Source organism: Pogoniulus pusillus, chromosome 3 (genome assembly GCF_015220805.1).
Source record: "Pogoniulus pusillus isolate bPogPus1 chromosome 3, bPogPus1.pri, whole genome shotgun sequence".
NCBI lineage: Eukaryota > Metazoa > Chordata > Aves > Piciformes > Lybiidae > Pogoniulus > Pogoniulus pusillus.
Window position 1 is genome coordinate 1,314,436 of NC_087266.1, and position 16,221 is coordinate 1,330,656.

General features: G+C 54.7%; 1 protein-coding gene across 5 annotated transcripts in view; it reads left to right on the forward strand.

The window, feature by feature from the left end:
• The window catches only part of CAPN5 (calpain 5), an 88,592-nt gene that overhangs the window by 32,071 nt on the left and 40,300 nt on the right, over nucleotides 1-16,221 (forward strand). For all 5 annotated transcript variants that reach the window (XM_064168594.1, XM_064168602.1, XM_064168584.1 and 2 more), the window contains one exon: nucleotides 2,079-2,254. In XM_064168594.1, coding sequence (XP_064024664.1) covers nucleotides 2,093-2,254 — 162 coding nt within the window. In that variant the 5' untranslated portion in view covers nucleotides 2,079-2,092. The remainder of the gene's footprint in view (nucleotides 1-2,078; nucleotides 2,255-16,221) is intronic.

A 16,221-nucleotide genomic window follows, 5' to 3' on the forward strand; every position in this document is an offset into this window, starting at 1 on the left:
CTTATATGTGTTACAGATAATATATGCATACATGTAAGAAGCTAAATGGCTGAATCCCTAAATACCCCATTTGCATGGTGCACCTACTTGCTACGTGCAGCTGCAAGCAGCAAACTACTTCTTATCTTATTCAGAGTTAGCTGTGTCCTGCTCTGCTTGAGTTGGCTGCCGACTCATCAAGGACAGCGCCTCCCTAGCTAGTTATATTAAATGCTGCCTTTGTTTATTCAGTGTGGCCTTTGTTTCTTCAATGTGGCCTAGCACAGCCTTAATTTAGTTCCATATACTCATCCTGCTTGCCCACCTCTAAGTCATGTCCATTTTCCTTTAGCCATTCTGCAACAGTCCTGGACTCACAGAATCAGGCAGGCTGGAAGAGAGCTCCAAGCTCAGCCAGCCCAACCTAGCACCCAGCCCTGGGAATGGGCTGCCCAGAGAGGTGGTGGAGTGGCCGTGGCTGGAGGTGTTGCAGCCAAGCCTGGCTGGGGCACTTAGTGCCATGGTCTGGTTGGTTGGGCAGGGCTGGGTGCTAGGTTGGGCTGGGTGAGCCTGGAGGTGATCTAGGCCCCTCCCCAGCCTTGCTGCCCTGCTCCAAACACCTTCCAGCACCTCAACAGCTCTCTGCAATTCAGGAGCCCACAACTGGACACAGCACTCAAGCTGTGGCCTGAGCAGTGCTGAGCACAGGGGCACAAGAACCTCCCTTGTCCTGCTGCCCACACTGCTCCTGAGCCAGCCCAGGATGCCACTGGCTCTGCTGCCCACCTGGGCACTGCTGCCTCAGCTTCAGCTCCTCTCTCCCAGCACCCCCAGGGCCCTCTCTGCCTGGCTGCTCTCAGCCACTCTGGCCCCAGCCTGTAGCACTGTGTCTTCTCCTCCTTTGCCTCCAGAGACAATGAGTTGTGAGTTCAGTAACAGGCAGGAGCAGTTATCATCTCCTTCTATTGTTGGTGGTGTTTGACCAGTTCAGGGGGAAATGGGAGCCTCATGTCCAGGGGATCTACAAGGTATGCTTGAGCTTTGGGGACTCATCCATCTCTCCTCATTTGAATGCAGGATTGGATATTAGGAATAAGTTCTCTGTTATAAGGGTGATGGAACACTGGAACAGGTTGCCCAAGGGGTTGGTTGAGGCCTCATCTATACAGATATTCAAGTTGAGACTGGACAGGGCTCTGAGCAGCCTGATTTGGTGATGCTGCCCTGCTGACTGCAGTGGGGCTTGGCCTGGGTGACCTTTGGGGGTCCCTTGCCATCCAAACCAGTCTGTTGCTGCACGGACTTTGTGGCCTTGCCATCTTGATGTTGCAGAGATACAGGCTGGGGTCAGAGTGGCTGGGAGCAGCCAGACAGAGAGGGATCTGGGGGTGCTGATTGATACCCGCCTGAACATGAGCCAGCAGTGTGCCCAGGTGGCCAAGAGAGCCAGTGGCATCCTGGCCTGCATCAGGAATGGTGTGGCCAGCAGGAGCAGGGAGGTCATTCTGCCCCTGTACTCTGCACTGGTTAGACCACACCTTGAGTGCTGTGTTCAGTTCTGGGCCCCCCAGTTCAGGAGGGACATTGAGATGCTTGAGCATGTCCAGAGAAGGGCGACGAGGCTGGGGAGAGGCCTTGAGCACAGCCCTACGAGGAGAGGCTGAGGGAGCTGGGATTGGTTAGCCTGGAGAAGAGGAGGCTCAGGGGAGACCTTATTGCTGTCTACAGCTACCTGAGGGGTGGTTGTGGCCAGGAGGAGGTTGCTCTCTTCTCTCAGGTGGCCAGCACCAGAACGAGAGGACACAGCCTCAGGCTGCACCAGGGGAGATTTAGGCTGGAGGTGAGGAGAAAGTTCTTCCCTGAGAGAGTCATTGGACACTGGAATGGGCTGCCCGGGGAGGTGGTGGAGTCGCCGTCCCTGGAGCTGTTCAAGGCAGGACTGGACGTGGCACTTGGTGCCATGGTCTGGCCTTGAGCTCTGTGCTAAAGGGTTGGACTTGATGATCTGTGAGGTCTCTTCCAACCTTGGTGATACTGTGACACTGTGACACTGTGATTGGGTGCCCTGCCCCAGCTGCCTGTGCTCTGCTGCCTGCCAGGGCTGCTGTGAAGGATGTTCTCCTCGGCGAAGCCCTACGAGAACCAGCGCTACAGCTCCCTGAAGAAGGACTGCCAGCGGCGCCAGCGGCTCTTCGAGGACCCTCTGTTCCCCGCCAGCGACGACTCCCTCTTCTACAGGTCCAGGATCCAGGGCATCCAGTGGAAGCGGCCAAAAGTAAGTGTCCCTCACTCACACTGCCTCACAGCAGCTCTGCCCTTGGGCATGCCCCAAATGGCACTGCACAGCCTTCACTAGGGGTGCTGCTGGAGGAGAAGCTCAGCAGCAGCCAGCAGTGTGCACTTGCAGCCCAGAGAGCCAAGCAGAGCCTGGGCTGCAGCAGCAGCAGTGTGGCCAGCAGGGCCAGGGAGGGGATTCTCCCCCTCTGCTCTGCTCTGCCCCTTTCTGTTGTCCTGAGTGCCTACCTTAAGGCTGCACATCGAGGCCTGAAGGCAGTGTGTCTTGGCAGTGAGGTGTGCCCATCTGCCTGGGCTTCACCTAAGGCCACTTCTTTGACTGCCAGCAAATCCAAGGTGTCCTAGGGAGAAGTGGTAGTGGTGGTTGGGGTGAGGCAATGTCACAGCATCTAACCCACCTGGGTCTCCTTCTCTGCCTGCAGGAGGAGCAGCTTTGCTGCCCAGCACATGCAGCTGGGTGGCATTTCAGTGTGGTGGGGTGGCCTGTGCTGACTTTTCTCACCTCACTCTCCCTGGCAGCCAAGAAAATCAGCTGGCCTTCCATGAGACAATGCTGGCTCTGTTTGGGTGGGGACAGTCTGGGGAGGGCTGGACAAAATGCCTTTGTGTGAAGGGAAGGATGGAGCTGAACTGCCTTGTTCTGTGTGGGATGAGGGCAGGAGCCCCTCGACATCCCACCAGGCTCCTCATGGGAGGAGATCTGACTCCCCTCTGCCTTGCCTCATCCTCTGTGTTCATTTTGCTCATGCTGTGCTCAGTTTTGGGGCCTTCACTACAAGAAGGACTTTGAGGGGCTAGAGCTTGTCCAGAGAAGGGCAATGGAGCTGGCAAAGGGTCTACATGGGGAGTCTTATAGGGAGCAGGTGAGGGCACTGGGGTTGTTTATCCTGCAGAACAGGAGGCTGAGGGGAGGCCTCCTTGCTCTCCACGACTACCTGAAAGGAGGATGTAGAGAAGTGGGTGCTGGCCTCTTCTCCCAAGTAGCTAGGAGTAGGACAAGAGGAAACTGTCTCAGGTTGAATCAGGAGAGGCTTAGGTCAGATATGAGGAAAAATTTCTTCCCCAGAAGGGTTGTCAAGCCCTGATACAGGCTGCCAGGGCAGTGGTGGAGACACCAGCCCTGAAGGGCAGAGCAGGACAGCAAGGCTGGTGAGGGGCCTGGAGCACAGCCCTGTGAGGAGAGGCTGAGGGAGCTGGGGGGGTGCAGCCTGCAGCAGAGGAGGCTCAGGGCAGAGCTGATTGCTGCCTGCAGCTGCCTGCAGGGAGGCTGTAGCCAGGTGGGGTTGGGCTCTGCTGCCAGGCAAGCAGCAAGAGAAGAAGGGGACAGAGTCTGAAGCTGTGGCAGGGCAGGTCTAGGCTGGATGTTGTTAGGAAGTTGCTGTCAGAGAGAGTGATTGGCATTGGAATGGGCTGCCCAGGGAGGTGGTGGAGTGGCCGTGGCTGGAGGTGTTGCAGCCAAGCCTGGCTGGGGCACTTAGTGCCATGGTCTGGTTGGTTGGGCAGGGCTGGGTGCTAGGCTGGGCTGGCTGAGCTTGGAGCTCTCTTCCAACCTGCTTGATTCTATGATTCCCATCTATTTACATGGCACTAGCACAGATCTAAACATCTTCCATGTTTTGTGTCCCCTCCTTCCTGGCCAGGACTTCCTCTTACCCTTTCTGCTTCTCTGCCTGCTTCCCAACACTGACTTTGCATTTGCTGTGCTACAAAAAGGTGATCTCTGCAGTGCTCTCCCTCTTGCTTGGGGTTTTCTGGGCAGGGTGGGGAAAGAGAAAGCTGAAGGGCTTTTCTGGAACAGCTCATGAATAACCCTCTCCCAGGTCAGCTTCAGCTTCCTCCTACATCTGGCATTGCAGCGTTTCCTGGACCCAGCCCAGCCTTATTCTTTCCAGTGGGATGTCCTCCCTCCCTTCCTCTCTTCCTCCCTCCCTCCCTGCTTTCCCCTGGCCCTGAGCCCTGCTCTGGATGCCAGATCCTTGTGGAGGGAGCAGCTGTTTGAGCCTTCAGATCAGGCTTTGGCTCTGGTGGTTGTTTGTTGGCTGTCTTCATGCTGCAGCATGGTGAAGCCAGCAAGCTAATTGCTGGAGTGTATGAGAGGGAGGGAGGCCATAGCATGAACCTGAGCTGGGGAGGGGCTCCCAGAGAACTTTGCTTTAATGCATCCACTGGAGAATGAGAATGGCTGCTCCATGCTGAGCCAGAGCAGATCTGGGAGCTGGCAAGGGCAGCATGAGCAGCTCTGCCTGGCAGCAGCACTTGGCTGCTGCATTAGAAATGAAACTGAGCTTTCTGGGCTAAGCCCAAACCCTCACCCCCTCACTTGAAACTCCTCCCTCATGCTCTGTCTGCTGCCATAGGAGGGCCACGAGGATGATGAGGGTACAGGAGCATGGCTCTTGTGAGGAGAGGCTGAGACACCTGGGGCTGTTTAACCTGGGAAAGAGAAGACTGAGAGGAAATTCTGCTCAGTGCAGGCTGGAGGTCGTGAGGATGGGGCTGAGCTCTTTTCAGTGGTAGCACAAGGGGCAGAGAGTGCAAACTGGAACCCAAGGAGTTCCATATGGAAAAGATTCTCTGCTGTGAGGGTGCCAGACCACTGGAGCAGGCTGCCCAGAGAGGCTGTGGAGTCTCTTTCTCTGGAGAGATTCCAAACCTGGCTGGAAATGATCCTGTGCAGCCTGCTGTGGGTGACCCTGCTCTAGCAGAGGGATTGGACTAAATGAGTTCCAGAGCTCCCTTCCAACCTCCACCCTTCTGTGGTTTCATCTACCCTGTGGAAGGAGTTCACTCTCCTGTTCAACAACTTCCTCCTCACCTCCAGCCTCACTCTCCCCACCTCCACCTTTGCTCCATTCCCACCACTCCTGCCACTCCCTCACACCCTCCAAAGTCCCTCCCCAGCTTTTGGAGCCCCCTTCAGATGCTGGAGGGCCACAAGAAGGTCACCTTGGAGCCTCCTCTTCTCCAGACTCAGTGTTGAGCTGCACCAGAGGTGATGTGATGAGAGAAGCTGTGACAAGGCAGAAGGGTTTCCAAGCAGGCTCAGTCTCCTGGTCACAGTGAGTGGGTGGCTCAAGGTGATGGCTGAACCTGAGCCGCTCCTCTGCACTGTGAGTTCAAGCCTGGCTGGCTGCAACCACTAGAGAAACTCTCTTGGAGCAAGTCTTACAGCCTCTTCTTGGACCAACTCTTCCCCTCTGGGGAAAGAGTTCTGCTCTCCACCTCCAGCCCTCAGTACTTTTATCTCTCTGCAGCCTTTGCTTGCAAGCGCTGAGTTATCTCTGCAGCAGTTGCCAAGGGAGGCTGTCACTGATTAGACTGCACAAAGGGAGATGCTGCCTAAATGGCACTGTTAGTTCACCTGGGTGCAGAGGCAATGTCACTTGGAGGGGAACACCTGAGAGCCAGAGCAGCTTTGGAGAAGAGAGAGGCCAGCTGCTGTGGGAAGGCTTGTGAGGAGCAGAAGGTTTGGCGCAGCAGTGCCCTGGCATTCTCAGCCCTCACTGGGCACAGGGGAGAGCTGCTCTCAGTTCACAGCCCTCTGCTGCCTTCTGGTTTTGTTTTTCCAACCACACCTGAGGAATTTTCGTTTAGAATCTGAGAAAATATCCTTTGTCAGTAACCACCTCCCTGCTGGCTTCATCCACATGCTGCTCTCTCCAGCTACCTGAAGGGAGGCTGTAGCCAGGTGGGGTTGGGCTCTGCTGCCAGGCAAGCAGCAAGAGAAGAAGGGGACAGAGTCTGAAGCTGTGGCAGGGCAGGTCTAGGCTGGATGTTGTTAGGAAGTTGCTGGCAGAGAGAGTGATTGGCATTGGAATGGGCTGCCCAGGGAGGTGGTGGAGTGGCTGTGGCTGGAGGTGTTGCAGCCAAGCCTAGCTGGGGCACTTAGTGCCATGGTCTGGTTGGTTGGGCAGGGCTGGGTGCTAGGTTGGGCTGGCTGAGCTTGGAGCTCTCTGCCAACCTGGCTGAGGCTGTGATTCTGTGATAGATACATCCAGCCTGCCTTGTGTAGGGAGGCTTTGCTCATTATACCCCATTCTCTCCTGGAATCAGTGCTGTCCTGTTTGGAGGCTGAGGAGATGTTGCAGGGTGGGAGAGCATCTCTCAGCATCTCTCTTTCCCTTGTGTTACTAAGCACTTGAGCTCCTTGCACTTGCTGAGTGAGGGTTATACAATCAGTCCCCATGGGGTTTTCCTGGAGGGGAAAGGAGTCAATGAACTAATTCACTAAAAGCAGGGCCCAGCACTTGCCTGCCTGTAAATGTCTGCATTAAAAGGTCTTTCTTCCCAGAGTATAGGACAGGCTGGAAAGCTGGCAGAAAGACAAGGTGAAGATAATGGGGGAGGCAGAGGTTAAGCTCTTGAAGTTCTTTGCTTCTGAGAGCTCAACCAGAGCAGGAGACAATTGAACTGGCAATGCTTCTGGTGCCCCTGCATCTCACTTGGACCTTCATCTCCCAGAAGGACTAACCTCTGACATGGGTGTGCAGTGTGAAGGTGCTCTGGCAGGGGGGTTGAGCAAGGTGATCTCCAGAGGTCCTTCCCAGCTCCTGTCATAAGAATGAAAACCTTGGGGCTGTGCAGGCTGGAGCAGAGGAGGCTCCCAGGGGACCTTCTTGTGGCCTGCCAGCATCTGAAGGGGGCTCCAAAAAAGCTGGGGAGGGACTTTTGAGGGTGTGAGGGAGTGTCAGGAGTGGGGGGAATGGAGCAAAGTGGGGAGTGAGGCTGGAAGTGAGGAGGAAGCTGCTGAGCATGAGTGGTGAGAGGCTGGACTGGGCTGCCATTCACAGCCTTTCTTTCCCTCAAGGATAAAGAAGAGATTTTTTGTTGCTATTTGTGCTTCTTTTACAAGGTTTCTTGCTGAGTGTGGTGCTGACCCTGACTATAATCCAGCACATCTCACTGGGTCATTCCAAGGCCACAGCCCCATGGTGCCTCTCCCTTTGCCCCATTGAGGGTGTGGAGTGATAGGCTCTTGGTTTGGGTATGATAAGAAATTAGGCAGCCTGTCTGCTCCATTCTGCACCTTGGAAGGACACAGCCTTGAATGCAAAAGCAGCAGTAAAATCAGTGCATTAGATTCATGGCCTGCTTCATCTCAAGCTGTGCCAGGGCAGGTCAACCTGGCTGTTAGGGGGAAGTTATTCCCAGAGAGAGTGATTGGCATTGGAATGGGCTGCTCAGGGAGGTGGTGGAGTGGCTGTGCCTGGAGGTGTTGCAGCCAAGCCTGGCTGGGGCACTTAGTGCCATGGTCTGGTTGGTTGGGCAGGGCTGGGTGCTAGGTTGGGCTGGCTGAGCTTGGAGCTCTCTTTCAACCTTGCTGATTCTAGCCCTCTGAGCATCCTCCTGGCCCTGCTCTGGACACTCTCCAGCATCTCCACAGCCCTCTTGTCCCAGGGGCTCCAGAACTGGATGCAGGACTCCAGGTGGGCTCTCAGCAGAGCAGAGCAGAGGGGGAGAATCCCCTCCCTGGCCCTGCTGGCCACACTGCTGCTGCTGCAGCCCAGGCTCTGCTTGGCTTTCTGGGCTGGCTCAGGGCAGACTTGGTGCTGCTTGAACAAGTGCCTTTCCCCAAGCACCTTGCAAAGTCTTGCTGCCCTTTGCAGAAGAAAAATGAAAGATGAGGTGTGGTAGAATCTGGGGCTGAGCCTGGCTGCTGCAAGGAGTGGGGGAGGAAGGAAGGGAGGAAGGAAGGGAGGGAGGAAGGGAGGGAGGAAGGGAGGGAGGAAGGGAGGGAGGGAGGAAGGGAGGGAGGAAGGGAGGGAGGAAGGGAGGGAGGAAGGGAGGGAGGGAGGGAGGAAGGGAGGGAGGAAGGGAAGGAGGAGGAAGGGAGGGAGGAAGAAGAAAGAAAGAAAGAAAGAAAGAAAGAAAGAAAGAAAGAAAGAAAGAAAGAAAGAAAGAAAGAAAGAAAGAAAGAAAGAAAGAAAGAAAGAAAGAAAGAAAGAAAGAAAGAAAGAAAGAAAGAAAGAAAGAAAGAAAGAAAGAGGAAGGAAGGAAGGAAGGAAGGAAGGAAGGAAGGAAGGAAGGAAGGAAGGAAGGAAGGAAGGAAGGAAGGAAGGAAGGAAGGAAGGAAGGAAGGAAGGAAGGAAGGAAGGAAGGAAGGAAGGAAGGAAAGAAAGGAGGGAGAGAGAGAGAGAGGAGGAGGCCTTGGTGGGAGGATGGCAGATGGAGTGACAGTGGAGCAGAAGAGGAGCTGTTTCCTTGGTCTGGTGTGTTTGGAGGCAGAAGGAAGCGTTGTTGATCAGCAATGAGAGGTCACAGCACTTCTCTGAGTTAACTCCACAATGAACTGAACTCAGCCTTCTGCCTGCAAGCATCAGGTTTAGTTTTCTGTGAGAGGAAAGTGCACCATGGCTCTGAATCACTTCCTCCTCAAGATCAGTCCCCAGCTCAGGTTTTGCATTTTGGAGTGCTCTTTGCTGTGAGCTGGCTTAGCTTCAGCACACAGCCCTTGGATCTTGTGTGCACCCTCCCTTGCTTCTGTGTTTGTGTTCCCTCTTGTATAGGGTTAACACTCCTGGGGGAGTGATCCTGAACCTGACCCTAGGGGTCTTGGCCCCTCCTCAGGGGTGGGCCACACTCCAGGTGATGGTTAGCCCACTCCCCCCACTTCCTGCGGTATAAAAGACAGGAGTTCTCCTGTCTCTTCCTCTTTTCGCCCTCTTGCTCCCTACCTGCGTTCACGAATACACACACACACTGATACTGCATACCAGCCACGAGGCAGAGACACCATCACACTACTCGGGTTGTATCCATCCCTGTTTTGTATTTTGCTGTTTTCCCTTCCTTATCCTTTGTAAACTCCCCTACCTCCAATCCCTTTTTCTAAGTTATTGTTAAACTTTTCCTTTTTTACTTCCAAATCGAGTGAGATTGATTTATTGGGGGTGTCCCTACCTCTTATCTCTCTCCCTGTCTTTCGGGGAAAGGAGGGGGAGGAGGGGAGGGCACTCTATAAACTCTATAAATTCTATAAATTGTCATTGGGTCTACCAAATTTATAAGAGTCTCTGGGAACTTGCATTTGAACCCAAGACACCTCTCAGGACATGGTGACCTTGTAGTGCCTGCAGGGTTGGGCCAAGGGATGCAGAAACAAAGCCTCCCTCCATTGTCCTTCCTTCTTGCCTTGCTCAGCAGAGCCTGGGCTCTGAGGTTGTGGAGCTTCCTTCTCTAGAGAGATTCAGCATCAGCCTGGCTGTGATCCTGAGCAACCTGTTCTGCATGACCTTGCCTTAGCAGGGAAGTGGGATGAGATGATCTCCAGGGGTCCCTTCCAACCCCCACCAAGCTGTGATTCTGCTTGATTCTGTGATTGCAGTCCAGGAGCATCAGTGGCTTGAGCAGGAATGAATAAATGCAACTACACCCCAGGGCAAGGGCTTGTCCTTTCCTTGCTGCCAAACAACTGACACCATCTGAATGCTTCGTGTGGAGCATTAAAGCCTCCAAGCTGTCCCCTCAATGCAATTTGTCAGCAAGGGGAATGGCAGTGCTGCTCTTCTGCTGTCTAGAATTTGATGCAGGGCATTGTGCAAAGCCCCAGAGCCTTGCAGAGATGACAAACCTGTTTGTGAGGCAGTGAAAAGTGCAGCTGAGAAGGCAGGGTAGGGTGAGATGATGTCCTAAGTGAAGGCACTTGGCTCCATGCAGTTGTGTAGACACTGTGCAACAGAAGGATGATTGCTTTGGGTGGTCCTAACCCATGCATGGCTGTCCTAGCCCACCAGAGTGACCATCTGTCTCCAGCCCACATGCTGCCTTGTTCCCATGTGGACTTAGTGCCATGGTGTGGTTGGTTGGGCAGGGCTGGGTGCTAGGTTGGGCTGGCTGAGCCTGGAGCTCTCTTCCAACCTGCTTGGCTCTGTGACTCGGCGCTGAGCTCCCTGCTACACCCCAGGGCTTACTATAGACAAGATGGTCCTCGACTGAGCTGCTTGAGAGGAGAATGCAAAGCATCCTTGAGGAAGGACAAAGCCTGTTAGGTGTTGGCAGTGTCCCAGAGCACAGCACAGGCTGTGTCTGAGTCTGGGATCCCCAGTTTAAGAGACAAGGAATTACTGGAGAGAATCCAGCAGAGAGCTATGAAGGGACTGGAGCAGCTCTTGTGATAAGGAAAGGCTGGGAGCCCTGGGGCTGCTGAGCCTGCAGAATCACAGAACCAAGCAGGCTGGGAGAGAGCTCCAAGCTCAGCCAGCCCAACCTAGCACCCAGCCCTGCCCAACCAACCAGACCATGGCACTAAGGCATGGCAGGAGGGTTGGAACTGGCTGATCCTTGTGGTCCCTTCCAACCCTGACTGATTCTGTGACCCTGTGATCTCCAGAGGTCCCTTCCAATCCCCACAAATGTGTGGTTCTGTGAGTTCTAGAGGGTGGTTTTCTCATAAAGCAGGTTTGGAGAAGCTACACCCAGGGTGTGAGTAAGCAGAATAGGTGTGGGCTGGAAATGATTTCAGTGGATTAAACTCATGATAACCTATCAGAGAATCAGTCAGGGTTGGAAGGGAGCACAAGGAGCAGCCAGTGCCAACCCCCTGCCATGCCCAGGGACACTCTACCCTAGAGCAGGCTGCACACAGCCTCAGCCAGCCTGGCCTCAAACACCTCCAGCCATGGGGCCTCAACCACCTCCCTGGGCAACCCCTGCCAGCCTCTCACCACTCTCCTGCTCAACAACTTCCTTCTCACCTCCAGCCTCACTCTCCCCACCTCCACCTTTGCTCCATTCCCCCCACTCCTGCCACTCCCTCACACCCTCAGAAGTCCCTCCCCAGCCTTTCTGTATTCCTTTTGAGATGCTGCAAGGCCACAAGAAGGTCACCAACCTCTTCATAACTTCCTCTTCGTTAAGAGGATTAAACTCATGATAACCCCTGCCTAGACAGGGTTCCTTTGGACTGTGGTGGGCTCCAGTCCTGCTCTTGGGTTGAGCTGCTGCTGCACTCTAGGACACAGTCACAGAGCCAGAGGGTAGATCCTCACCCTGGGGCAGTGTGGCTCCAGAGGCTGTGGGAGGGGTCCCCATGGAAAAGCAGTTAGAAGGCTTTGGTCTGAGCTATGCACAGCAATGGGAGGCAGAGATCACCTCCCTTTACAACTGTGGGATCTTTTCCATCCATACCTTGGCTTTTAGGATGATTAAAAGGCAACACAAGAAGAAGCCCCATGCATGATTGAGATTCTTAAAGCCTGTTTTAGAGGATTGCCTTTCAAGTGAGGCAGAGGAGCTGGGATTCAGGCAGGGCTCAGCAGGCACTACTGCCAAACCTCAGTTATGTCGCTGGGAGGCAGAAACGAGGCAGCCAAACTCGAGGCCACATCAGCTTGCTCCAGGATTTCACAACAGCTCTGTCATGAGTGGGTGGCTTTGGACCATTCCTCTCAGAACACTGTGGGTTCTTACAGCAGGGATTAGTTCAGGTTCCTCTCCTCCCAGCAAAATATTCCCTCCATGATGGTAGACTCATGGAATCAGGCAGCTTGGAAGAGAGCTCCAAGCTCAGCCAGACCAACCTAGCACCCAGCCCTATCCAGGCAACCAGACCATGGCACTAAGTGCTCCAGCCAGGCTTGGCTGCAACACCTCCAGGCACAGCCACTCCACCACCTCCCTGGGCAGCCCATTCCAATGCCAATCACTCTCTCTGACAGCAACTTCCTAACAACATCCAGCCTAGACCTGCCCTGACACAGCTTCAGACTCTGTCCCCTTCTTCTCTTGCTGCTTGCCTGGCAGCAGAGCCCAACCCCACCTGGCTACAGCCTCCCTGCAGGCAGCTGCAGGCAGCAATCAGCTCTGCCCTGAGCCTCCTCTGCTGCAGGCTGCACACCCCCAGCTCCCTCAGCCTCTCCTCACAGGGCTGTGCTCCAGGACCCTCCCCAGCTTCCTTATCTCTGCTGGTGATGCCCCTGTTGCTGCAGCCCATCATGCTGTTGGCTTTCCTTGCCACTGCAGCTCATCATTCCCTCATGCTGAGCTTGTTGTTCACCAGGACCAGATCCTTTGCACAGAGCTGTCCTCCAGACAGGTAGATCCTAGGCTGTGCTGCACTCTTGGATCATGTTTTCCCAGATGCAAGACCTTGCACTTGTCCTTATTTTACTTCATCAAGTTCTTCTTAGTCCACTCTTCTGGCATGTGTAGGTCTGCCTGCAGGTTGGCTCTCTCTTCCCTCCACTCAGTTTGGTGTCATCAGAAACTTCAGCAGCCCAGCCTGATCCCACCAGCCAGATTACTGGAGCTATTAAGCAGCCTTGGGCCCAGTATTGATCCCTGGGGAACCTCACTTGTGACAGGTTGCCAGTTTGAAAAGAAGCTGTTCAGCATCACCCTCTGGCTCTGACCTGTCAGCCAGTTCCCACCCACCACACAGCCCTCTTCTCTAGCCTGTAACACAAAGAAGTCCTGGGCTGAGTAATGCTGAGGTTGTCCAAGAGCACATCCCTGGAGAGCATGAGTGGGAGGAGCAGGGATGGCAGGTCCAAGGTTCCATGCTCCATCTTGTCACAGAACCAAGCAGGCTGGAAGAGAGCTCCAAGCTCAGCCAGCCCAACCTAGCACCCAGCCCTGCCCAACCAACCAGACCATGGCACTAAGTGCCCCAGCCAGGCTTGGCTGCAACACCTCCAGGCATGGCCACTCCACCACCTCCCTGGGCAGCCCATTCCAATGCCAATCACTCTCTCTGCCAGCAACTTCCTAACAACATCCAGCCTAGACCTGCCCTGCCACAGCTTGGCCAGGGCTGGGTGCTAGGTTGTGCTGGCTGAGCTTGGAGCTCTCTTCCAACCTGCCTGATTCTATAAGTTCAACCACCTCTCTGGGGAGCTTATTCCAGCGTTTGGGAACCCTTTCAGAGATGTTTTCCTCCACTAACCAATGTAAACCTTTCTCTTTTGTGCCTGTTGTTTGTGCACCCCAAAGATAAGACCACAGAGGGACCTGTCCAGGCTGCCAAACCTGCTGATTGACCTTTAGATCTTTTCTGTCACCATCCCAGCTCTTTCTGGTGCCAGAATAAATGGCACAGCATGGTGCTGAGCTGCACCAGCAGATTGATGGGGTTGGGGGGTGGGGGTGTGTGCTTTTTTGATGCCTCCCTTTACAAGCAAGTCCTGTTTGCTGTGGGTGGAGTGTCCAACGCCCTCCCCGTGGTGTGGGAGCTGATAACAGATACAGATGTGTGTACTCTGAGATACTCTTGGGTGGATCAGCCTTAGGGATGCAAACCACCCCAAATGGTTTTATAGGGTGTTTGTACTACCAACCAAACCTACCTTTTGGTGTAGGGTGAGAGGAAATGGCCACAAGTTGCATCAAGGACAAGCAGCAATGGGTCTAAGGTGCAGCACAGGAGGGTCCAGCTCAACCCAAGGGGGAACTTCTTGGCTGGAAGGGTCCCAGAGCCTTGGCACAGGCTGCCCAGAGAGGCTGGGGAGTCTCCTTCTCTGGAGCCTTTGTTCCTGTGTAATCCTCTGTGTGTGGTCCTGCTGTGGCAGGGGAATTGGACTGATGATCTCCTTGAGTCCCTTCCAGCCTCTGACATCCTGTGAGCCTGTGATCCAGGGGAGATTTAGGTTGGATGTTAGGAAAATGTCTCTCCTGAAAGAGTGGTGAGGCATTGGAGCAGGCTGCCCAGAGAGGTGGTGGAGCCCCCATGGGCTGAGGTGTTCAGAAAACGTGGTGCTCTGGCACATGGCTCAGTGGCCACGGGATGATGGTCAGACTTGATGATCTCAGAGGTCTTTTCCAACCACAGGGATTCTGTGTGGCTGGGGCAGAGGATGTGATTTTTAGCAGGACCTGTAGCAACAGTGTGAGGGGTGATGGTTTTAACCTAGAAGAGTGGAGGCTCAGACTAGATAGGAGGGAGATATTTATTCACATTGAGGGTGGTGAGACACTGGCCCAGGTTACCCAGAGATCAAAACCAGGTCAGTGCAAGGCTCTTGTGTCACAGATTCCTTTTATCATAGAATGGTTTGGGTTGGAGGAGGACATTTAAAGGTCATCTAATCCACCCCCCTCCTGTAGTTAGCAGGGGCATAGAAACATAGACTCAGCCAGGCTGGAAGAGAGCTGCAAGCTCAGCCAGCCCAACCTAGCACCCAGCCCTGCCCAACCAACCAACCAGACCATGGCACTAAGTGCCCCAGCCAGGCTTGGCTGCAACACCTCCAGCCACAGCCACTCCACCACCTCCCTGGGCAGCCCATTCCAATGCCAATCACTCTCTCTGCCAGCAACTTCCTCCTAACACCCAGCCTAGACCTGCCCTGCCACAGCTTCAGACTCTGTCTCCTTCTTCTCTTGCTGGGTGCCTGGCAGCAGAGCCCAACCCCACCTGGCTACAGCCTCCCTGCAGGCAGCTGCAGGCAGCAATCAGCTCTGCCCTGAGCCTCCTCTGCTGCAGGCTGCACCCCCCCAGCTCCCTCAGCCTCTCCTCACAGGGCTGTGCTCCAGGCCCCTCACCAGCTTCAACTAGAGCAGGTTGCTCACAGCCCTGTCCCACCTGCCTGGAATATGTCCAAGGACAAGGCACCTACCACCTGTCTGGGCAACCTGGGCCCCATCCAGTTCAGGTTGGATGATGCTGTAGTTGAAGGTGCCCCTGCTGGCTGCAGGGAGGTTGGTCTAGGTGGCCTTTCAAGGTCCCTCCCAACCCAAACCATTCAGTGAGCCTCTGACTCTGTGATAATGCCTCTGAAATTCAGACTCCAGCCCTGATTTACTGTGCTCATCTTATTTCCCTGTGTCCCCTTGGTGCAGAATCCCATCCCAAAGCAGCTACCTGCCTTAAGGCAGCACAGGCACCTTTGTGTCTTCTCACTGTGCTGGGGCAGCCTTTTGCTCTCTTGGCTGTGTGAGTGACCTTTCAGTCAGAGGATCCTTTTGTTCCCCACCTCCATTGCCCAGGAGTGGGGAGCACAGCCTTGCTAATAGGTTCTGCTGCTGATCTTGCAAGTCTGAGTGCAAGCTCCTGAGCCAGCCAGGCTCTGCAGTGCAATTAGACTGTTCTGCTCCTTGCAAAATCTCATTAGCAAAAAACGGTCCTGGCATGCAGCAGATGTTGCTTCTCACGTGGTTATCTTGCCCCTCTGAGCTTTTCCCCTCCCTGCAGCTGCCCTGACACAATCCAGGTCCCCAGAGCATCTCCAGCTCTGCAGTCTGCACTGGGAAACGCTTAGCATGAGACAGGCACTGCCTGGAGAAGTCAGTTAGAAGCTGATTTCCTCAGTACTGCTCTGTGTGGACTTAGCTGGAGAAGATGAGGGTGAGGCCTCACCTGGACTACTTTATCACAGAATCACAGAATGAGTCAGGGCTGGAAGGGAGCACAAGGAGCAGGCAGTGCCAATCCCCTGCCATGCCCAGGGACACCCTACCCTAGAGCAGGCTGCACACAGCCTCAGCCAGCCTGGCCTCAAACACCTCCAGCCATGGGGCCTCAACCACCTCCCTGGGCAACCCACTCCAGCCTCTCACCACTCTCATGGTGAGGAACTTGATCTAGTTGGAGGTGTCCCTGCTGGCTGGAGAGCATTGGACAAGCTGACCTTTGAGCCTCTTTTCTAACCCAGTGCATTCTGTGGCAGTTTCTGGTTCAGATCCATTTGGATTTGAATGATTTGGGATGAAATTGTGAGTGCTGGGAGAAAGAATCCCAAAGGGGAGGGCAGGGGAACAGCACACCTGCTTTTGGGTGGGAAGCAAAATTGCACCCCCAATAGCAGGGAAGTGGTGGAGTGGCTGTCCCTGGAGGTGTTGCAGCCAAGCCTGGCTGGGGCACTTAGTGCCATGGTCTGGTTGGTTGGGCAGGGCTGGGTGCTAGGTTGGGCTGGCTGAGCCTGGAGCTCTCTTCCAGCCTGGTTGATTCTATGAGATGGTAGGCAGGACTGTTTGCTGGAGGCTTGCATGTGTTGAGGAGGGGTCTGAATCTGA